The sequence below is a fragment of the Lactuca sativa genome, chromosome 4 (assembly GCF_002870075.4).
Source record: "Lactuca sativa cultivar Salinas chromosome 4, Lsat_Salinas_v11, whole genome shotgun sequence".
Lineage (NCBI taxonomy): Eukaryota > Viridiplantae > Streptophyta > Magnoliopsida > Asterales > Asteraceae > Lactuca > Lactuca sativa.
Window position 1 is genome coordinate 398,619,539 of NC_056626.2, and position 23,959 is coordinate 398,643,497.

Here is a 23,959-nt window from a genome sequence, read left to right on the forward strand (position 1 = left end):
TGGTTTTCAGATCTATGACACATCATAGAGGCGGGTTTACAAGGTTTTTCAGATCTGGGAGAGGGGGAGAGAAGGGTTATTGGATCTTAAAGAGGTGGAGAGAAGGGCGGCGATCTGAAAACAACATCCTATTTCATCAGAGCTAGGGTTTTCGGCGATGGCTTCTTATGTTGGAGGTAAAGATCTGTGAAAACCCTAATAGAGACGATGACGACTTATGGTTTCCAGTAGACGATATCGGAGAAGGTAGAGGGTGGTGTTCTAGATCCGATAACGTAGAAAATAAGGCATGAAGAAGATGTTGGTGGTCGCATTCTTGAAGGTTATCTGACGGTGGTTGTTGTGGAAACGACGACGGTGGCTAACGGTGGTGAAGAAGGCGACTGACGGTGGTGTATCGGCAATTTTCATCTTCTTGCAAGTGGTGGTGCATCGGTGTATATGAAAATGAAAGAATATGGAGTTACAGACTTTAAGAGAGAGAGAGAGAGAGAGAGAGAGAGAGTATTTTATTTTTCTTTTATTTTTAATTGTTGTAATAAAAGAAAAATGAAAAATTAAATAATAAGGGGCAAAATCGTCTTTATAAAAAAGTGCAAACAATATCGGACCAAACTCGCAACAAAATGAAAAGTTTAGACCTTTGGTGTTATTCCAAACTTTTTGGGACCTAAGTGACAATTTTCAACTAACCATAAGGACCATTCGTGCTGTTTTGTCTAAATAAAATCAAAATCTTTCTAAAGCATTTTCCCTAACACTAAGAATCATTTCCTCCAAAACTAGGTTCCAATCCATCCATCTCTACTGTTTTATTTTTCTTTTAGCAACTAATGTTACATGAGAAAATTCGACAAATGACCAAAATGTAGGATAGGTTTGAAGAAAATGACCACAAAAATGAACATTTCAGAAAATTACCACAGGTTCCGCAGAGGGGGTTCTGCGGAATCATAAACACCTCTGCGGAATGTGAACACCTCGATCTTGTTTTTTTTTCTTTTTTTATTGGTTTTTTTTGTTTTTTTTTTTTTTTTGTTTTTTTGTTTTCATTTATTATATTTTTTTAATCACATAAGGTACTATATAAATTATTATGTAAAAAAATATTGCTTTCGTTTTTTATTTTTCTTATTTAATTACCCGTTTATAGAAGTTATGTGTTTAATAAAAATTATACAAATATACTATGTTTTTTATAAAATTACACACACCGGTATTCTAAATAATAAACATACTTTAAGTAGATTACAAAACATACTTTAAAAAACATAAACATACAACCTTCATAATAAACATACTTTGAAATAAACTTCATTGAAGGCTCTGCAGATCCTCTACAGCTCTGCGGAATCTTTGTTAAAAAACTTCATTTTCGTTTATTAATATAATTTTTTTAATACACTAATACCTTATGTGATTATTATGTAAAAAATTCTACAAAAAAATGTTAAAAATAATGAAATGTTTTATGTAATACGTTTGCATCTGAGGAACCGAAACACCTCTGCGGATCTTGAGTTTTTTAATTTTTATTTTTTCGTTTTTTCTATTTTTTGTTTTCGTTTATTAATATTAATTTTTTTAATACACTAATACCTTATGTTTTATGAAAAAAAATTTGACAAAAAGAGGTTAAAAATAATGAACTTATGTTTAATATCAGTCCACAGAACTGTTTGGGAATCCACATAACTGTTATCAGTGGATCAGTGTACATCTCTGCGGATCATTATACACATCTGCGGATCAGTGTACACCACTGAGGATCAAACAATCAGTATACACCTTTGCGGATCTGTGTACACCTCTGCAGATCAGTGTACACCTCTGCAGATCAGTATACACCTCTGCGGATCAGTGTACACCTCTGAGGATCTGTGTACACCTCTGCGGAATTGCTGTTTTTTGATTTTTCTTTTTGTTTTTTCGTTTTTTTTGCGTTCATTTTCGTTTATTATGAGGGTTGTATGTTTATGTTTTTTAAGGTATGTTTTCTAACCTATAAAAAACATGGAATATTTGTATAATTTTAATTAGGTTATTTATATGCACCGGTTTGTATTACGTTATTTATATGTATTTTGTTTGTATTAGTGTATTTAAAAGAAAAATCAATATAAATAAACTAAAATTAACGCAAAAAAAAAAAAAAAAAAAACGGAAAAAAACCTTTTTTTGTCAAATTTTTACATAATAATAACATAATGTATTAATGTATTTTAAAAAAAATATTAATAAACTAAAATTAACGCAAAAAAAAAAATAAAAAAAAATTAAAAAAAGAACTACATTCCGCAGAGATGTAGCAAATCCGCAGAGGGCTTAATAGATCCGCAGAGGGTGCTCTGCAGATCCTTTGGTCAAAAATTAAAAAAATTTTAAAAAAACTACATTCCGCAGAGGTGTAGCAAATCCGCAGAGGGCTTAATAGATCCGCAGAGGGTGCTTTGCGGATCTTTTGGTCATTTTCTGAAATGTGTTTTTCCTTTGTTATTTTCTTCAAACCACCTATTGTTTTTGGTCATTTTCTGAATCTTCTAATGTTACATTGTTAATTTGTTATGCAGCCGCCTCCTTTCAAACTTTTGTTTTTATACTTTACAACTAAATTTAAGTTTTTTTTTTTCTTTTTATAAATTTGGTTAAAAAACCATTTTATAATTACCTTATAGTTATAACTTTGGTCTATTTTAATGGATTTTATAGATCGTGATATTTATATATAAATATGTTTAGAATCTTTCGTTAACTTCTTTTAGAAAATTACTTTTTTTTTTAAGTAAAGGGTTGTTTGGATATGGAAAAAATAGGTTGTTTATTGATTATTGCTCAATCTCACCGCAATAAGCAAATTTAAGTGTTTGAATATAAGTCTTTAAAAATCAGCTTATTGCGGTAGGAATAAGCTAAATAAGCTGATTTTAATAAGCAAGAGGGGAATGCTTATTGCTTATTGGTCATTTTACTCATATAAGCTGTTTTATTTGCCAAACACTTAAAATGCTTATTGCTTATTCCCACCGTAATAAGCTAATCCAAACACATTTTAAAAAAATGTTTATTCCTACCACAATAAGCAATAAACTAATAAGTTAAAAACTATTTATCCAAACACCCGCTAAGTCTTTTTAAAACAAAAACAAAAACTTTTTTTTTTATTTTTTTTTCCAAATCTAAATTACATAACTTATTTTACATATTCTTTTATACGTTTGTTTATAAAAAATTTATATACTTTTTTTATAGACTTTAAACATTTTTTTTTCTTTTTTACAAATTAAAACACAAAATTTAATCAACTCTTGATTTGTTTATATTTGGTTTTTTTTCTTTTTAGTATGCAATATAACATCTAATTTATTGTTTGTGTTTAACATAACTTTTTTGATTGACTATATAAGTGAAAGACAATCAAAAGATTATGTTGAATAGAATAAGGTCTTGTTTAATAGTTGTTGATTGACAAAGTGATGACTGAGAAATGTCTGTCTGTCTGGGTAAGAAATCCTGACCGAATACTAAACCATTTTGTTTTGATTGCATATCTGACTGAATGTGCTGGTTGATAAAAAATAACCATTTTACTTTGCTCTTTGATTGTACATCTGATCAGACACAGACACTTGATTTCAAACCAAACACATACAAAAAAATACAATAGAGCAACAAAAGTCCAACATACACAATATATACTTATCAATAATATATAGCAACAATATTATTCTTATTCACAAGATACAAGTGCAGATTTCAAAAAAAAAAGATGATATACCCTTCATTAAGCTAAACCTATTAACATATATATATTTAACCTAAATTACCCAAAATGCCCTTCCACTACCAAAGATTTCCCAACAATATTTAGCTCAATTTAATTAACTATTTTTCCATTTCTACCCCTAACAAACACACTAGGATGAAGTGAATGGGTAGGAATAGAACTAATCAACCAAATAAAGCAAAATAATATTATGAGTAAACTACAAGTCTAGAAAAAGAAAATCATTTTATTTATGCGAAATATGAAATAAACAAAACAACAAAGACATAAAAATGAATGAACTAGTCTAGATCAACTAATTCCTATGGAGCAAAAATGAGTTTAAAAACAATTTTATACAGACAACGTTCACCAATATACAATACTAAAAGCAAAAAAAAGCTTTAGAGCATCACAATCTCAAAGCTTTTTCAGTAACCTCATTCAGGCCCCCAAGGAAAACAATGCTTTTTCAAAAAAATGAATTTTTTTGGAACCATAGGCCACAAACATGCAAGAAAAAAAGAAAAACCTTGTGATTATGGTCACCTGAAAGTCTGGACTCCAACGACAATATGAGAGGTATCAAGTATTTGAGAGAGCAGCAAGAGGCATTTTGTGATGGAAACTCATGTCCATCGAATCAAAGAATTAATTTCAAGAATCGATTTCAAGGAAAAAAGGTGAAAACGAGATGGAGAACCTACGATTGAAGGAGATGGTTCGATATCAATTAATTTCAAAAACGGAATCATGAATCAATTTCAAAAACGATTTCAAAAATGATTTCATGAATCAATTAAAGAAGAAGAATGGAGGCGATAATCCCCGATAGGAAAAAGCATAGTGCAGAGGCAGGAAATAGGTTTCATGATGAAAATAGGAGAAGGCGTACCTGATGAGAAGAGGAGAATGAGCTGATCGGTGGGGGCAGAGGCGTGAAAAAGGAACGTAGGGAAGGGCACAATAGGAAACGTTTCTCCCTTTATATGTCAATCCGTTGTTTTCTTGTTACCGAGGGAGACCTTTCTTTCCATGGCAAAATTTGATTTACCAAACAGCTTTAAATGACAGAGTCAGCCAAAATGTCTGACCCGACTCAGTCAAACGCATATCAAATAGAGCCTAATAGTAAATGAATATAATAGACAAACAACAAATATAGTAGGGTCATGGTGTAAAGAAACAACAAATTAGACTGCATTTTTCTCATAGAATGAATAAAACAGGCTAATAGTAAATAGCTTATGACTCCGTGAGTTGGGAGTATTTAGATCGAATTATTTTTTTCTTAGGTTCCCGGACAAATGGCGAAGTTGGATTCGTGCATGCTTGGTCTCTTCTAGATCTTTGGTTATTTTAAATGGTGCCACTATTGATGAGTTCAGTTGGCTAGAGGGCTTAGACGAGGTGATCCATTGTCTCCTTTCTTGTTTATTATAAAAATGGAAGGCTTGCATGTTATTATGGAAGATGTTGTGTCGAATGGTATTTTCAGAGCTACGAAAGTAGGGTTGATGGGGTTGTAGGTTTCTTATTTATTCTATGCATATGATGCTCTCTTTTTGGGGGAGTGGGACGAGGAAAATAAAAAGTCTTATCCATTATAAAATGTTTTTATATGATGTCTAGGCTCTAGTAAAATCTAATTTGTTAGGAGTTGGGGTGAAGTTTCATTAATGCCAAGTTTTATCCACGGGTTGTAATGCAACTACTTTTCCTTTTAAATACCTTGGGGTTCCTATTTGTGAAAACATAGTTGATAGATTTTTAAAAAGATTGTCTAATTGAAAAGTTAAAATGCTTTCGTATGGGGGTCGTTTAACTCTCATAAAATATGTTTTGGGAAGCTGAGGGATATACTACATGTATTTGTTAAAGATGCCTATAAAAGTGTGTAGCATGTTGGAGTCTATTCAAGCCAAGTTGTTTTTGGGGGGCTGATGTGCAGGAACGTAAAATTAGTTGGGTAAAGTGGGATTTAATTTTGAACTGTAAAGAGAAGGGTGGGCTTAGGGTAGGAAGTTTGGATGCCCTTAACAATGCTTTGATTTACAAATGGAAGTGGCGATATTGTACTAATACTAATGCTCTTTGGACGAGAGTTATAAGGGTGTGTAATGACAAACAATTTGGTTTGAATGGGTGAGAAGGCTGAATTAAATCGACAAGGGTTTGGAATAATATTATTTCTTTAATTAGTAAATTACATTCTACAAGTAAAGTTGATAAAGGTAATATGATACGAAAATTGGGTGATGGTTGTCTTATTCAATTTTGGCGGGATAAGTGGCGGGATCAACTAAGATTTAAAATGAAGTATGATCAGTGGCGAATCTAGGATTCAAACTCACGTGTGTCCCATTATAAAATAGATGAGTCGAAAATTTTGGTTATGAGTCGGTTTGTTGATATACTTTGATCAAGGTGTTTGTTATTCATCGTTGGTATTATGATCATACCATAAAGAGCTTCTTTCACCTTTTTATGTAAATTTTTAGCATTATGCCAAAAATAATAAAATAAATAATTACAAATCTATATAAATCATCAAAAACAAATACATATACACTATCACTATATATCTATAATATAAATAAAGCATCTAAACAAATAATATATATAAAAAATCACTTAAAAAAAGTATAATAAAATAATAATCATAATTGTTCGTTTTACCTAACAAGAAGAGTGCCTTTTTTTTGTTTCATTTAAGCTTTATTACGTTATATATGTCAGACGTATTATTTAGTAAAATTTTAGTGAAGTAAATTAAATTGATAATTACAACTGTTCATTATAGAAAACAATAAGAGAGGCATCTGATGCCTGACATATGATCACAAAAACAATGATAGGTTTAGACTATGACTTTTCTAGTTTGTAGGTGGACTATGTTTTTTTTCTTTAATTGCTTTACAGTCCATATCGACCATATCGACTGCTACAAGAAATTTAACCTTAAGTCCTAAAAGAAAGAAAAGAAAGACTTACCCAAATAAATTGAATAGAGGAGAAGCAATGCATGTTTCTGGTTGCAGTGCCGACGATAGATGGTCCAGTCCGGTCGGATGAAGGTGGGGATGGTATCCGGTACGAGTGGCGAAGAACAAGTGAGAGACGACCAGTAGTATAAAACTATGACCCCAAGACATGTTGAAGACAACCTGCGGTCACCGGAGATCGAGACAGTCGGAGTCGTTGTTGTCGGCGACACCAAAAAATCAGCGGTGTCCTGAAGGGGCCAATTCGGTTTTTGGAAGACAAAGGGCACTCAAAAATCATAATTTTTTAGGTTTTTGTTTTTCCACTTTACTAATTTTCTACCATTTACAGTTTATAGATCGATCTGAGCTTGCAATATTCTTTCTTATTATATATTTGAAAAATATTTTGTTTACTTAACAAATCCTAAATTTCTGCTCTTGAATTTTTTTTGTAAGTTTTAAAGATTAACAAGAAATTGAGATTGAAAATTTTGATAAATCAAATCAAAATATTGTATTATTTATTCTTTTGTGTTACTTAATCCAAGGGTGTCCGGACTTTTTCCCAACAGGGGTCCCATGGAATTTACGTTATATCTTGTAAATAAAATTTGAGATTTAGGGGTGTCCATGGACACCCTTTATAATACTGTACACTCGCCCCTGCAGTCAGTGTTGCAAAACTCGGCCTACTCGGCCGAGTACTCGGCCGATTACTCAGAATCGGCCCTCCACCGAGGTGATTAATGTCAACTTGGCCAAAAAACTCGGATTTAGTCAAAATCGGCCAAAATCGGTCAAACTCGGTAAAAAATCGGACAAACTCGGTCAAACTCAGGGCCTAATCGGTCTTACTCGGGTCTACTCGGTCAAAATCGGTCAAACTTGGTCAAATGGTCCAAATTGTCATAAAAAGAGAAAAAAATCAAGAATTTCAAGATTAATATAATGCACTTAATGATTTATTATTTAACACAAACATGTGATTATTACTACATATATATCTTAAATTTTCAGTAATTATCCAAGTAGTTAGACAATTATGTGTATTTCAGTTTTTATGTATTTACATGTATCTAATTTTAGTTATATATTTCAATCAAATTATGATTTTAACTTATGATTTTGACATATATAATTTTCCAAAAAATATTTCTACATGAATTACCGAATCCGAGTGCTCCCCGAGTACTTCCGAGTACTCGCTACTCTCCAGTCGGCCGAGCAGGTACCGAGTAGCGAGTTCTACAACCTTGCCTGCAGTATGATAGACTTTATGCTTTATCTTTGAATAAAGAAGGAGTGGTGAAAGATTTTTGGATAGACACACGGTGGAGTTTTGAATGGCGTCGTGAGGTTTGCGCAGGTGCTAAGATGGATCAGCTTCAAGATTTGCAAGTGGAGATACATCAAATTCATTTAAATTCGAATAAGGATTCGTGGGGCAGGCATCTCGGTGGTGAGGGGGAGTATTTTGTAGCTTCTCTTAGATAAGCTTTGGATGTGGGGGCTTTACCAGTTATGCTAGTGATTATGAAATGGAATAAATATGCTCCTATAAAAGTCAATATTTTGATTTGGAGAATAGCAATGGATAGATTGCCCACAAGGCTAAATTTGTCGCACAAAGGAATTAGCATACCTTCTATTAGGTGTTTGATGTGCGATGATCAGTTGGAACATAATGATCATGTTTTTTTCAATGTGATATTGCTAAACAGGTTTGAAATCGGATTCTTATGGCGCTGGGACTCCCAAACTTTGATTTCAATACCATTTTGGAAGCTCAAGAATGGATTCAAGGCCTGCATGTAAGACAAGATAAGGAGGTGGTGTGTACGGTGTTAATGACAGGATTGTGGATTATTTGGTGCTTTAGAAATTACTTAGTCTTTCAGAATAAGAATGGGAAGGATATGTCATTTGATTCCATTGTTTTGTTTTTTTTAATATGCTTACTTTTAAAAACAAAAAAGATGTTAGAGATTGAAACTTGTGACTCCAACGACGTATGATTTTGTAATTTTGTTGTTTTAGGCTAGTTTCTTGTGCTAGTCCCTAACGTCTTGTTCCCAAGTTTAACAAAAAAAAAGAGAAGAGAAAAGAAAGTCACGAAAAAAAAAAAAAAAGGAAGGAAAAACAAAATTTTCTTTCGTGTTCCCGAGTTGGAGAGAAGTAGAAGGAAAATGAATCATTTTGTTCTTTCTTTCCAAATCCTCCAAAATTGAAAGGAAAGTTAGAAAGAAAAATGATCCTCCTGTTTCCTTCCACTTCCCTCAAATCAAACTCGAAAACACCAACTTTTTTATTTCTCATTTCCAATTAGTTGCTTTCCTTTCTCTCATTCTCTCGTTAACTTGAAGCAGGGAGGGAACGGGGTGTAACGCTTGTTTCTTTTATAGCCTGCAGTTCTAAAAAAATAGTAGTAAATAGTTTGTGATACAGGTTTCAAACACCCAACCCTAAAACGCATCGACGCCACCTCCCCATCGACGCAGCTTCTTCTACCCTCTCCATCACCGGTCTCCGGCGCTTCTCCTTCCTTCGCCGGAATTGCTGTCCCATCGAAGTCTTCATTCTGCCTTCGTCGGATTTTCCTTCTCTATCATCAGGTTTGTTTTGTTTTCCCTGAAATATAATTTTTTGGAGTCTCATGAAAAAATTTCTAGATAGATTCTTTAGTTTATGATATTATACACAGATAGCTTCGTTATTTCCTGAAATTGATTTTTGTGAAGCTGATTGTTGCTTCTGATTTTTGTTAATCTGATGTTTGTGGAGTCTGATATACATTTTGATTCCGATTTTGCTATTTATGATTTTGTGAAATTGAGTTTACGTTTCATGTTAATCTGATTTGTACCTTGCTAAACGATACAAAAAGATGATATCTTTGTTGTTATTTATGATATGTAGATTGTGTAACAGAAGAAGCAAATCTCAAATGGACAAAAGTATGCTCGGAGATCTGGGGAATCTTCCAGCGGAGGATCAGGCTCGAATGGCCACCATGATCGACCAGCTTCAAATCCGTGACAGGTTCACTGCTCTATAAACTTTATCTGCTGATTCATTCATCTATCATACATATGTTATGTTACTCATACTCCTCTGATCCCCAATATTGCTTCAGATTTTCGTTTCTTTTTCCTCTTATGCTTTTTTGATATAGATATGCATATCAACTTTGAAATTGAAATTATATGTTGAATATTACAAAATTCTCGATTGCAGTTTGAGAATGTATAACACGCTTGTGGAGAGATGCTTTACAGATTGTGTGGATACATTCAGACGCAAGACATTAGATAAGCAAGAGGAGACATGTGTGAGGAGATGTGCTGAGAAGTTCTTGAAGCATTCCATGCGTGTTGGATTGAGATTTGCAGAACTCAACCAAGGTGCAGCTACACCAGATTAATCCTCCATAGCATCTATGGACCTCACTTCACTTTTGTAGTCTAATAGAGTTGCTTTAGTCTTTCAAGTAAACACCATAAAACATATAGACTGAGTTTCATAAACTTCTTTCCATTAACAATTGCTTTTCTCCAAGATCTGCATCTTCTCTCCTATTTTGTACTTCTTTGCATAATTTGCATGACCTCGTAAGGTATTTGAAAACATGCTAATGCCATTGATTTTCTTGTAGTAAGACCATATCCTAAATGTATATACAATCCTGAAATATCGTGCAATGCATAATTATGCACATAAAATAATGTTAAGCAATGTATTAAACATGACAAAAAATGTATAAACCGCTAGTAGAAATTGGGGTATATAACAAGCACACACATTTTCAATCTCTGAAAGAATGAGTACAGAAAAGTTGATTGGTTATAACTTATACAATCATAGACTAATCATCATCAAATACATCAAACCAACGCTACTAGTTTCAAACAAGATAACAACTGATAGATACCTTTTTCAAACAATAACACTCCATTCGATGATAAGAAACAATCACTTTCTGTTCCTTTTTTTGTCCCTCCCAACCCGTGAATCCTCCTCAAAGCTGCTACCATCTGAATCAGAAGACAAAGCTGCCCTTTTACTCTTACTCTTCCTCCTATGCCTTCTACTCGTCTCTTTTTCAGAACTGTCTGAATCATCTTCTGAATGCCTATGGCTTCTCATTCTCTTTCTCTTTTCAAATCGACGTTCTCCATCATCATCATTGTTGGTGTCGTCGTCGGACAACTAATCCTTTCTCCTCTTTTCTTTCTTCCTCTTCTTACCACTCACATCATCATCACTATCACTTAAACACTCTTCTTCTTTGATCTTCCTCTCCTTTGAATCCGACTCATTTTCATCATCTTTCTTCTATTTTGATTCACTAACCCCAACCCTCTTCCTGCGAACAATAGCCTTCTCACTCTCCTCTTCATCACTCTCATTCTATTTTAATATGACCGATGATGAAGAGTGACATGCTATTTTAATATGTTTTAGTTTTGTTTGAATTTATTAATGTATTTTTTTTAATTAATGAAATAGTTTTCTTTTATTATTATTATTATTATTATTATTATTAATTTTACATAATTATTAAATTACATTTTAATATATTTAATTAAATAAAAAATAAAAGTGAGAGGTAGTGAGAATTGACCATTTTCTAATAGTGAAGTGAAAGGGTGAGGGTAAAATGATGTGGCGATAAGGTGATAGACAAAAATTGAGAGGTAGTAAGAGTATACCCACCAAGCCTATGAACTTCAAAATCTTTAAAAAAGACGAAAAGTTCATATTATTCATTGTTTGTTTTCATCAAGCTATAGCTTGGTTAATGTCGGTTTATAGACGAAATGAATGGCACATGAGATTGTAGTTTTCAGACCTCCTTTAGAATTAATCAAATCCATAGAAGGCGAATTTTATAGCAATAAGAGTAATGAACCAATCTTTATTTTTTACACACGACAGAACGAAGTTTCCACATGAAGTCCAAAAAAGCATTTGAGTCACTCAAATTCTAATTTTGTACTTTTACCATTGATGTTGTCTTTCTTTGGTCTTGTTGTATTTCTCTTCCTAACCCTAGACTCGGATTGGACATAAACTCATGTCTATGTTACTACTTCCAATGGCGTTGAGGCAAGAAAGAAACAACGATATAGAAAATTGCAGGTAAAGGGTTTTTAAACCACTCACTCCACTTGGTAGAAACTTTAGGGTTCCTATTTACAAACCAATTGAACGAGGTATCCACAATATTATCAAATATCATCTCATTGGGACAAGCTGTCTCTAAAACCAAATTGATCCAAAATCTCCAAATTGTCCATATCGTTATGAAAACAATAGCTTCCACTGTTTTCTTATTATTTGTATTACCTGAGACCAATGTTCTAAAAAGCTCGCCATAGCGCATCATGACTCCAATGCTTGTATTTGCCACCAAACTTTGACAAAATGTCGCCTTAAGTCATATATGTATATAAAAGTGAATAATAGTAGAAAATATATAAAAAATTATTAGTTATACGCAAATTTCCGCTTTAAGTCACGTTTTACAAACGACGTGGCTTGCTATGACTCAAAAAAAGCTTGAGGCTTGACATTGCTGCCAAGTCACGTCTTACGTTATTTAGAACCTCAGACAACACCACAACAATCATATATATCTTCCTTAGAAATCCAACTATGCATCTATATATCAAGCCATTTGAACACCAATCTACGAACATTGCTAGCCAATTCACAAGTAATAAACACATGATCACATGATCCGAGGTCTCGACAGCCACAAAACAAATGAGATATAAAGGCGTTGAGGCAATTGACTAGTTTTATGACATGTTTCTCATCGGATGTTGAAAAAAAAAATTGAACATTTTTGGATTATCAATTCTTCATTAGCAAAATCTTTTCAAAACTGGAGAAGATTGTCACATCTTTTAAATTTGGTAGACCATTGTGATGAAATGCTAAGAAGAAGACAAATATTGAGTGTAGCACCTGGTTCCTGGTATGTAAGATTTATCTGAGTATTTTGTATTATTGGTCTTGGACTCGGCGAGTTGGAGGCCCGACTCGTCGAGTAGAGACGAGACTTGGGACGCGGTTAAGTTGGCGACTCGGCGAGTCCGCGCTGTCTGATGAAACCCTAATTTCCAAGGGTTTGCACCCTATTTAAACGACCATTTGCGCCCCAACTCCGCCCCCTTCACCCTTAGAAGCTCTCCATACATTCTAGCCCTTGTTCTTGTGAGTTTGAGGCTTTTAGTGCGTTTCCTTGAAGATTTTGAGAAGGAAGAGGAGTAGATCAAGAGGAAGGGAAGGAAGCCAAGAATCTTCGTGTTCCCTCAGTAATTTCTTTGAGGTATAACTCGTTTTCCCTCTGTTTCTATGCTTATTACTCCATTAGAGTCCTTCTTGAACCATGTCCCAAGCTTGGTTGTGCATTGTTGGTTAATTCAAGTTGTTAGCCTTTAGATCTAGACCCTATTCAGTCCCTGGAGCTTGGATCTACTGCCTTTATGGAGTCATAATGCACACAATCCCTAGAACTACCCCTTTTGGTGCACTTTGAGCCTTAGAACCTTTATTGGTGATGATCTACACGTAAAGTTGGAAACTTTACGTGTAAACCAGGCCCTAGGAGCCCAGATCTATGAATGGCATGGACTGGATTCAAGCAAAATCGCGTATATGGCTTTTGCATGAAGCAGACTCGGCGAGTCGCTCATCTGACTCGATGAGTCTGGTCGCGAGTCTCCGAGTTTGTCCCTTTTTCGTTGTGTCGAGTTGAGTAGTGAGTCCTGGGTGGACTCGGTGAGTTGGTAGCCGAACTCACCCATGAAGGAACTCGGCGAGTCAACGCCCTGACTCGGCGAGTTCAAGGAAATCTTCTTAGATCAAGATCGGACTCGGCGAGTTGTTCATACAACTCGGCGAGTCACAACATAAATTGTTCATCGGATGAAGATGAACTCGGCGAGTTGTTCATACAACTCGGCGAGTAGGATGAAGGACTTGGATATCAGTTTAGAAGGAGAACTCGTCGAGTCAACGCCCAACTCGACGAGTAGAGACGGGTTGCAGGACAATTGATTGGATAAGGACTCGGCGAGTTGGGGAGCCAACTCGACGAGTCGGGTCAACTGAAAGATGACTCTGGCTTTGACTTTTAACTTGATCAAGGGTAAAATGGTCAATTTACCCGAGGGTCAGTTAGCGGTGTTTGATCGAGTGTTTTGTGGGAATTATAGCCAGAGGATTTCCGGAGCAGCAGCAGCAGACAGTCAATTCCCACACAGACCAACAGCTATTTCGAGGTGAGTTTCCTTCCAGTAGGAACGGGTCTAAGGCACCAAGGCCGACCCGTGTAGACGAGATGTTAGCACTAGAGTGTGGGCCGAGCCCGTATCTCTTGGTTTAGTTAATTATGATATATGTGTCGATATGATAGAGTTGTCTATGCTTATTGTCTGTGTGATACTTGTATATTATGAGTTAGCGGTTGAGTGTGGGCAAGGCCCGTATCTCTTCGAGAGTGGAGTGTGGGCTAGGCCCGTATCTCCCAGATAGTAGAGTGTGGGCGAGGCCCGTATCTCCCGGCTAGTGAAGTGTGGGCAGGGCCCGTATCTTCACGAGTGTGGGCGAGGCCCGTATCTCCCGGCTATTATGGGGGAACTCACTAAGCTTTGTGCTTACAGTTTACAATTTTGGTTTCAGGTACCTCTTCATCGAAGGGGAAGGAGCTGGCGCGGTAGCGGCACATCATACACACACTGGTTTCCGCACTTACGAGATTCCTCTGGGATTTATACTCTGATATTTCGATTGGCTGTATGATTTGGCTTTTAGACATGGTTTACGTTGTGATGTGGTTTGATCAAACAATGTTTTTAATTATTAATGTTTTCTAAAGTACTGTTTTAAAAACGAAATTTTTGGACGAGAAAATTGGGTCGTTACATTGAGATTGTCCAAAAGCATGTTTATGAACAAAGAAACTTCTCTACTTTTCATTGAACCCTCGTCACCCATCAACTGCTTCCAGAACCCTCGAAACCGTCTGTCTATCAGCTACTTCCAGAATTCTACTCAAACCAAAAACATATATGAATTTTCATTTTGCCTTTCTTCCTTAACCAAAAGCCTATGGCCAAATTTAAAACCCAAGTCCCTTAAGTTCTCGCCAAACTTCAAAACCGAATCCTCTGAATCTTGATTAAACTGCCCACAGACTCTTTTAAATCCTTAAAATTTAGAAAACTTTGCTGCCTCCTATCAAGTTTTTGAAGCTAAAATCAAGTCTACACCTTCCAAAATCACCACATGCATCAATTTTGAAGGTACATCGACTTTGAAGGTAAATCTTCGGAAATGCAGATCAATAGCTCTGATGGTTTCATTACTTTTTGAACATCTTCTTTTAGTGATCCGATTTGAGTTTAAACATTACAAAATTTTGATTGCACAACACAATTACTTCTTTCTGTTCCGTCTACTCTTTAAGTAACCATTCTTATCATTGTTCAGATTGAAACAACTATGCTTCTATTTCAGATCGCATCAATCTGATACCAATTGTTATGAATTACAATTTTACTCTGCATATCTATTTAACATGACAATTGTGACATCCCTAAAATCACGACCAGAAAATACCGGTTTAATTTATGCTTTTAAAATGATTTCAGAGTAATCCTTTGATTAAAAGAGTTGCGGAATTTGTTCCCAAAACAAAATATGATAAAATAAGATTTACCAAAGCATTTCTTAAAGAAATGTATTTTTTATTATATTACAATACTCGAGATGTCATGTTCCGATAAATAGACCAAAAGCATAAACATTTCAATACATACCTTACAACAGTTATTTACAACAACATGTCAATAATCCAAAAATAACTTGACAAGTCATCCAACTTATGGCTGACTACGGTCAAGGCCATTGACTACTGTTTTAGGCCGGAAACTACTGTTTTGTGCAAATGGGCTACTGTTTCAAGGGTCCGTTTACTTTTTCGTGACCATTAGCCCAAAGTATATAATGAAATTTTTTTCAGATTATGTCATTTTGCCTATTGTTTTCTTTGGTTTGGCTACTTTTTTCTCTCAATTGAGCACCCAAAAAACAACCAGGTTTTTCTACTTTTCATCAAAATTTACCGTCTTTGTGATTAGGAGTTGGATTTATATATGTGGTTAAAATGTTTTTGAAAAAAATCGAAAAAAAAATATAAAACCGTAGGTTTTTGGACAAAACAGTAGTTTTTTTTGGATAAAACAGTAGATAAAACTGCCAAAATAGTAGATAAATAAACCGTAGCTTTTTCTCAAAAACCGTAGACTACGGTTTGGGAAACCATAGGTTTTATAATACCTACGGTTTTGTATGGCAAAAATGATTTTTTTTATAGAAAACGCGAAACAGTAGACTAATCTCGAAACCTACGGTTTCGTGGGCTATTTTTGGCCAGTTACTAATTTTTGGCTAAAATTTGCTAATTACCCCCCTTAATTTGGCTAGATTAGTAATTACCCCTTGAAACAACATGTTATGCTTATAAATCTCATCGGGATTGACAATCTGCAACAGAAAATTCCAATGATTAACGGCATCTAGAAATTCCTACATCTCCAAACATAATTCGGCGTGCGCTTCATACACAAACCCCCATTTTCCCTTCACATCTTCTATATAATTCCCGGTATAAAAATCACCCACGGCACATCCGTTGTCAATTTCATCGACCTACCCGACTTCTCAAGCCACATGACGGCGGCAACTTTCATCTAAATAAACCTTTCATCTCAAAAAATATAACAGACACACGTAGGCACACTTGATGACATCTCAAAATCGATTGGGGTAACATGGTTGAGTCTATAACAATCGATTATGTTTCCATGAGTATACCATCGTCCGAGTACAAGCTAAAATTAAAATATGAGGGTATATTCCTAGAAAATAACACTTGTACGAAAATATATTGTTTTTCTTTCAAAAATGCATCTTCATAGGCATATATATCATACCACTTCAGTCAACTAAATAAAGAAGTCATAAAAACGTTATCCAATCAAAGAACAAACGGAAAAGTTCATGTCTATTCTTACCATATATGAAAACAAAAAAGAAAGAAGTAATAATTTTGGTGATTACAGAAAATAGCATCGAGTCAAATAACATCGGCTTCGGTAACCAGTTATATGACAATAAATGATCCACATGACAACCAATTATACGACAATAAATGATCCACATGACGACGATAATCTAGATATTTAGTAGTAGATTAGATTCCCGGTTCAAAAAAAAACTAGAAAATTATATAAATATACTTGTAATATTTATTTATTTATTTATTTATTGTAAAAATATATCATTTTTCAAGATAAATTGCTATTTAAATGATAATTTTGTAAAAAAAAAACTTTAGAATTAAAGAATAGACAAAATTGCAAGAATGGTTCTAGTAGTATGTCCAAAATTGCTACTTTGAGCCAAACAGGTTTGGACTAGCACCAACAGTCCAACGGTTTTCATTTTGCTATTATTTTGGTCCAAATCAGTTTAAAAAATCTAAAAATGACGGATTTTCCCTTTTCCATTTGTTTTTTGTTTTTCTTTTTGTTATTTAATTATTTTCTAACTAAAAAAATTAACAAAATAAAATAAAATAAAATCTCTTTCTCTCTCTCTCTCTATCTCTCTCTCTCTCTCTCTCTCTCTCAAACCTCAAATGGGTAAAACTCGAATCTTCGATCTCTCTTGCCCTTTCTCTCGGTCCACATGTCTGGTGATACGCTGAACAAGGTGATGACGTAAACAGAAGAGAACGATAAACATGGTTCTCTTGAATCTGATTGTAACTTACAGGTGGTACCAAATTCGAAGAACAAGGGTGTGGAGACGATGATGGAGGTGGTTGCACGATTAAAACAAGAATAGGCTTGTTGAATCGATTAGAATTTTGAACCCTAGATGATGAAGGTTCAGACCATCGATCTGATATTCGGAGATCAACGAGGAGGAGAGTGATGGACACTGTCATTACTTCCTGCGATTGATTTATCCCAAATAATGGCGGTGGTGGTGTTAAATTTAGGGTTCTGGTAGCATCTCCAGTGATGGGGTGGAAGGCGATTTTGATGAACACCGACGTCTTTTCCGACAATCTCTATTTGGGGTGATTATGTGGTTTGGTGTCGTATTTGGCGATTTTGGAAGGTATTATCATCAAGTTTAGTTTCATTTGATGCAGATGGTAATCCCAATGTGTTGGTACAGTCGATGGCAGTGGTGGTGGACTGAGATATATTAGTTTTCGATGGAGGTAAATCTAAAGAAACAATAGAGAAGATGAAGCTGGTGATTAGACGAAGAAGAGGATTAAGCCGGAGAAGACGACGAACTCGGTGGATGTAACCCAGATCGAAGAAGACAAAGTCATTGGAGCTGGAGTTGCCAAAACCCTAATTCTTCAGATCTCGGTAGGTGGCAGCGCTGTGATTCGACGAAGAAAATGATTAAGCCGGAGAAGACGAAGGAGGGCTTCAGTTTCGATGGTTTCCGGTGAAGAGGTGGTTTCCGGCGTAACTGTAGACCGAGAGAGATAATCTTGTATGTTAGGTGGTTTCAAAAGAGAGAGAGAGAGAGAGAGAGAGAGAGAGAGAGAGATTTATATTTTATTTTATTTTTTAAGTTTTTTTAGTTAGAAAATAATTAAATAACAAAAACAAAAACAAAAAACAAATGGAAAATAGCAAATCCATTATTTTTAGATTTTTTAAATTTTTTAAACTGATTTGGACCAAAACACCAGCAAAATGGAATACTTTTGACTATTGGTATTAGTCCAAACCTATTTAGCCCAAAGTAGTAATTCTTATGATTTTGTCTAAAGAATATGTAAAAACTATATCATGATAATTATAATCACAAATAATCATATAACTAAATTGAGTTGTCAATTTCCAAAAGTTAAAAGGGAAATAAGATCGCAAGTTGAAAATTATGATAACCAAACCAGTTACAACTTACAAACACCTTCTGTAAACCAAAAGATTCTTATATCGATCCCAAATCTTTCCTATCCTTGATCGAGAATGAAAACAACATATTATGCTTATAAATCTCACCGGGATTCACAATCTGCGACGGAAAATTCCGGTGGTTAACAGCATCTGGAAATCCTTGTGTCTCCAAACACAATCCGGCATGCGCTTCATACACACACCCCCCTTTTCCCTTCACATCTTTTACATAATTCCCGGTATAAAACTGCACCCCCGGCGCATCCGTTGTCAATTTCATCGACCTACCAGACTTATCATCCCACACGACGGCGACGACTTTCATCTTCTTCCCCTTTTCTCCGTCCAGCACGTAATTGATGTCATAGCCGTCGGGAAGTTCCCCGATTTTGCTTTTTATCGTGTAGGGTTTGAGGAAATCGTAGGGCGTACCTTTGACAGAGACAATTTTTCCGGTGGGGATGAGTTCGTCGTCTGTCGGCGTGATATGAGACCCGAAGATTTTGATTTTTTGCGATAATACATCGCCGCTGTTGTGGCCTCCGAGATTCCAGTATGTGTGTTGTGCTAAATTCACCGGCGTTGCTTTGTTTAGGGATTTTGCTTCCATTTTTACGCGGAGTTTGTAGTTGCCGACGAGTGAATAGGTCACCATTACTTTGAGATCTCCGGGGAACCCTGATTCAGGTCAGAAAATGAATCGAATCAGATTGAATTAAGTTAATGTGAATTGTGATTAATGGAGGAAGAAATGAATAAGGAGATTTGACCTTGTTCGCCATCAAAACTGTGGTATGTGAAGGTAATACAAGGCGATTCACAATCTTTTTCATATTTTTTGACCTTCCAAACAACGTCGCTAAACCCGGGAGTGCCACCTGAAATTAGAAGTCCGATAATCAGAAAGTATAGATGTAACTTATAGCAATTTATTTTTATTTATGTATAAATATAATAATAATAATAATAATAATAATAATAATAATAATAATAATAACTTTATATATTGTATTTTTTTTCGATTAAGTCTCAACTTTTTTTTTAATAAAAAAAAAACTTGTATTTTTCTATTTTTTCTGAGTAAGGTCTCAACTTTATATTATTTTCCAAAAAAAAAAAAAAATTCTTTTCCAAAAAGAAACCTCAAACTTGATAGTTTTTTATGGAAAAAAAATTGCCAAATAAAAAATAAAAAAAAACAAACAGAAGGCCTTTTATAATATTAATTTTGTATATTTTGTATTTCAAGTTTTGTTTTTATAAACTATGAATTTGTTCAAATAGTTTCACTCAAAATAAGCTTTTTTATTTCGACTGTTAACATTTTAAGATATTTTGTAATTAACAACTTAACAAGTTCCTAATTAGTGTTCATATATAATTAACCAAAAATAGATCAAGTTGTTAAATGTCTAGTCAAATAATGGTTTTTTTTATAGTTTTGTTCTTCATTTTAGCAAATATTTATATTGATATTTGCAAGAACATTACAATCACAATATATATTTACAAAAATAATTTTTTTATTAAATAAACAAGAAATAGAAGTGAATAGTGATCCCACACCATGAAGAATGTTTCCCTTCTCATTAGCATGTAACTTATAAGAAGTCCCATTTAACGTGAACTTAGCTCCTCCTATTCGATTAGCAACACGTCCAACAATAGCTCCAAAGTAGGTTGAATCATTCTACAATCATTAAAAAAAATTAAAACTATATTGTTAAAGTAATAATTTTAGTTATTAAATTAAACCATTTATTTGAGTAATAAGATTAGAAGGAATATTTTACAGCTAAGCTGAATAATAATATTCGAAAGAAATCAGTTGTCGCAAGAGAAGTTGGACTTTTCGAGTCAAATTTGAAGATGTGTGTTAAAGCGATATGGAAGGATTAGATTGACTACAACTTGTTTCTTGGCATTATATACATTGGTCACATTAAAACAAAAAAAAAATCAATAACTTAATATGATTATTGTAGTTCCCAAACATATAAAAAAATAAATGGTTTTTGGTTTGGAGTATAAGTATAAGACAATAATAAAACTAGTTGTAGCAATTCTTAATAAATAAATCGATTTAGGTTATGTTTTATCTTTCTAGGTGAGAAGTGAATCCAAACTTTTAGCTAAAGGATCTTAAACCCAACCTTATTTTTGGTGTAAAAAAATATATATTTGTTCCAACCTAACACTATTTTTTAGTGTTACACAAAATTTGGTGTCACAAATTTGTTAACACCAAATTTAATGTTCAAATTTGATTTTATATATTTAGTTTATTTAAATTGTATTAAATGTAAATATTATTTCGAATATATGTATGTTTTTAAAAGTTTTTAATAACTTATTTAAATATGCCATAAATTTAAAACTTTCTTTAATAATATATTTGTTTTAATAGTGTAACCTTTAATTTGAATTATTTGTTTGGTTATATTTATTTATTAATACAATTACTAGAATTATTGAAACAAAAAGATACAAAACAAATTTATGACTATCTAATAAATAGAATCACATTTTCATAAAATTCTAAATAAGTTCAAAGAAAAAATCTTATGTACATGAATATTTTTTGGTGTAAAAGTAATACAGGATTGAAGATTACGTATTATTTGCACCATTTATACCAAAAAAATATATATTAAATATAATATGCTAATCGCCTTTTAAAAAACATATAAAAGTGAACTTAATCTTTCTATTTCAGCTCATACTAAGCTGTTTATTCTTCCCGTTATCCAACGTGTCTCACACCCCTTGTTTAAAAATAGTAAAAGACAAGTGTTTGGTGAAGAGGTGGTGATTGAGGTTTATATCTAATCTAGGTCTATTGCTTTCATTATTATGGGCATTTCATGCTTTCTAATCACAATGTTATTTCTTGCAATGTGATAAGAGTGTCTTTTATTTTGATGTTTTTGTGATTAACTTTTTAAATTAATGATAACCACCACTCAAAACATGTTTTTGTCGACTTCGGCTCAAAATGGCAAGAACCAAACTTCAAGACTACTAAAAGCAGCATCAACTTTCTTCAAATAATAAAGATAACAAAACCAACTTTAAATAAAAAGACTTAAAGGTATCATAGTTTTTAATCTCCTTAATAAATTTAAAAAGACTCTTAGACACTAGAAAATACTATATTCTTATCAACTTTCCATCAACATACATTTGGTCTTTTATCATTTATCATTGCGTAGTTAATAGTTATTTTAGTATATCTAAATTTGATACAGTTTTGTTTATAGCAACATATTCTCAATAGGTCTGAACCCGAAAACCATGAACCCACAAACCTACCGTTTCAAACCAAAAAGCCACAAACCAAATTGAAAAACAAACATATACGATTTGGGTTCGGATTTAGACCAAAACCAACCCATGTTCTCCCCTAATAAGATAGGTTTAGTATGTCGATTTTAGTTATCATTATCTTAATTTAATCCTAATAAAATAATTATTTTATTTTATGTTGAACTTAATTATTTTAAAAGGGATATGATCTTATTATTAAACAAAATAAATCAAATCTCAACAAAAATTTAAATGTGGACTCCCTCTCTCTATATATATAATTCAAAAAAGATATTATATCACTATTTTATTTATTTTCCAACATGATAAATACATATAGTCAAAAGTCGTGATCTCCATTTATTTGAAGTGTAGAAATTCGTGATCATCATTTAATTCCCTGTTTTTGTTCATATGACTAAAAGTCTAAAACTCTTCATAATTAATGGTGATGATATGTTTGAATCTTATTTCCATTCAATATTATCAAAACATATTATTAGTAAGCCTCTAACCAAATTATGAGTGTGATTTGATATCCATTAGTTATTCCAAAAAAAATGTCACCAACATATATACATCAAAATGGAAATATGGCAATTTATAGTCGAATTTTAGTACCCTTTAAGAATTGAAATTTAAAGATAAGAACATAACAAAAGATCTCACCTTGTATGTATCGATATTGTCATATCCAAGAACCACATCTTCGACTTTCCCTGAAAACACACACATATATTATTCTTAATTTCCTCGAAATACATAGGAATTGCCAAAAAGAATTCTGGGAATTTCCAGAAACAACCAAAAAAGATTCAAAGGAAATAAAACACACACACACACACAAAGAGAAAAGGTGAGTTTAGTGTGTGTGTGACATTCTAGTTAGGATGAAAATCAAGAATTGAATACATATATGAATGTAGATTTTATCAAAACCAATTAGAAATTACCAAAAAAACATTAGGAATTCAAGAAAGACCCAAAAAGGACTCCATGAAAAAAAAACAGAAAAAGGTGAGTTTAGTGCGTGTTAGTACCATTTTCGTTAAGATAAACCAGAATATGATTATTAAATTCCCAAAAATCCGATAGCAATTCCAACAAAGATTATGGGATTTAAAGAAGAGAGAGAAAGTAAATCAAGAATGTGTACCATTTTTGTCAGGAAGAAAAACAGAGACAATGGTTGCTCCCCAATTGGTTAATTTGACAGAAAAATGGCCATTGTTGAGCTCATAAATCCCTATATCTTCATGTTTTGTGGCACTCACACCTCTTGATAACAACACAAAACTGTTGATGATGATGATAATGGTGATGAAACAGTGGAAAACAGTTGGGGATTTGTACATCGTTAAATTGGGTATAGAAAAGGATAAATTAGATTGATGGAAATTAATGGTGAAAGTGTAAAGAGTTAATTTCAAGAAATGGACTTTGGGTTTCTTTTTGGGGTCTGATGGTGGGAATATATATAGAAATATAGGATAACTAGTTTGAAGATCTGGAGTGGGAGTTTGGGACTGTGAGAAACTCACGCCCATTTTTTAGACTTTAATATTTATTTATTTTTTATTCCTTTATTTTTTAACAAAAAATAAAAAGAGATTTGTGTTTGTCCAAAACAAGCTAGTAAACTAAATAATAAATATAAATGTAGAATTTAAACGAGAGTATATATTAATTAATTAATATATTTGAAAATTTTGTAAAAAAAATCATCAATAATTTATCAGTCAATTATCGTAAATAGTTTTTCAAAAAGCTATATTTGAGAACTTTGTGAGAAAAATAGTCTCCGTCCTTTTACCCATCCATGTCCCCACCCTATTTAATCACCAACGAGTTTGGGGGAAAGAATCATCGTCGGGTATGAGGAACCCGTTAGGATAGTA

General features: G+C 33.5%; 2 protein-coding genes and 1 long non-coding RNA gene across 4 annotated transcripts; 1 reads left to right on the top strand and 2 right to left on the bottom strand.

Annotated features, from left to right (window-relative positions):
- Positions 1-3,673: 3,673 nt before the first annotated feature.
- LOC111906800 (uncharacterized) lies at positions 3,674-4,829 on the bottom strand. The gene is made up of 2 exons (XR_002855342.2): positions 4,659-4,829; positions 3,674-4,466 (listed from the first exon to the last, which is right to left on the bottom strand). It is a non-coding gene; the product is annotated as an uncharacterized LOC111906800 (long non-coding RNA).
- Positions 4,830-9,084: 4,255 nt separating this feature from the next.
- LOC111906799 (mitochondrial import inner membrane translocase subunit Tim9) lies at positions 9,085-10,305 on the top strand. 2 transcript variants are annotated; one of them, XM_023902581.2, is made up of 3 exons: positions 9,085-9,362; positions 9,679-9,789; positions 9,985-10,305. In XM_023902581.2, the coding sequence occupies exons 2-3, from the start codon at positions 9,695-9,697 to the stop codon at positions 10,169-10,171; spliced, it is 282 nt and encodes a 93-aa protein (XP_023758349.1). In that variant the 5' UTR covers positions 9,085-9,362; positions 9,679-9,694; the 3' UTR covers positions 10,172-10,305. The 2 variants fall into 2 exon arrangements, with proteins under 2 accessions (XP_023758349.1, XP_023758348.1); XM_023902580.2 differs by having other exon boundaries at positions 9,088-9,362; positions 9,667-9,789.
- Positions 10,306-18,702: 8,397 nt separating this feature from the next.
- LOC111906798 (uncharacterized) lies at positions 18,703-23,623 on the bottom strand. Its single transcript, XM_023902579.1, has 5 exons — positions 23,218-23,623; positions 22,731-22,780; positions 20,322-20,445; positions 19,526-19,633; positions 18,703-19,433 (listed from the first exon to the last, which is right to left on the bottom strand). The coding sequence occupies exons 1-5, from the start codon at positions 23,606-23,608 to the stop codon at positions 18,790-18,792; spliced, it is 1,317 nt and encodes a 438-aa protein (XP_023758347.1). The 5' UTR covers positions 23,609-23,623; the 3' UTR covers positions 18,703-18,789.
- Between the last annotated feature and the right edge of the window lie 336 nt (positions 23,624-23,959).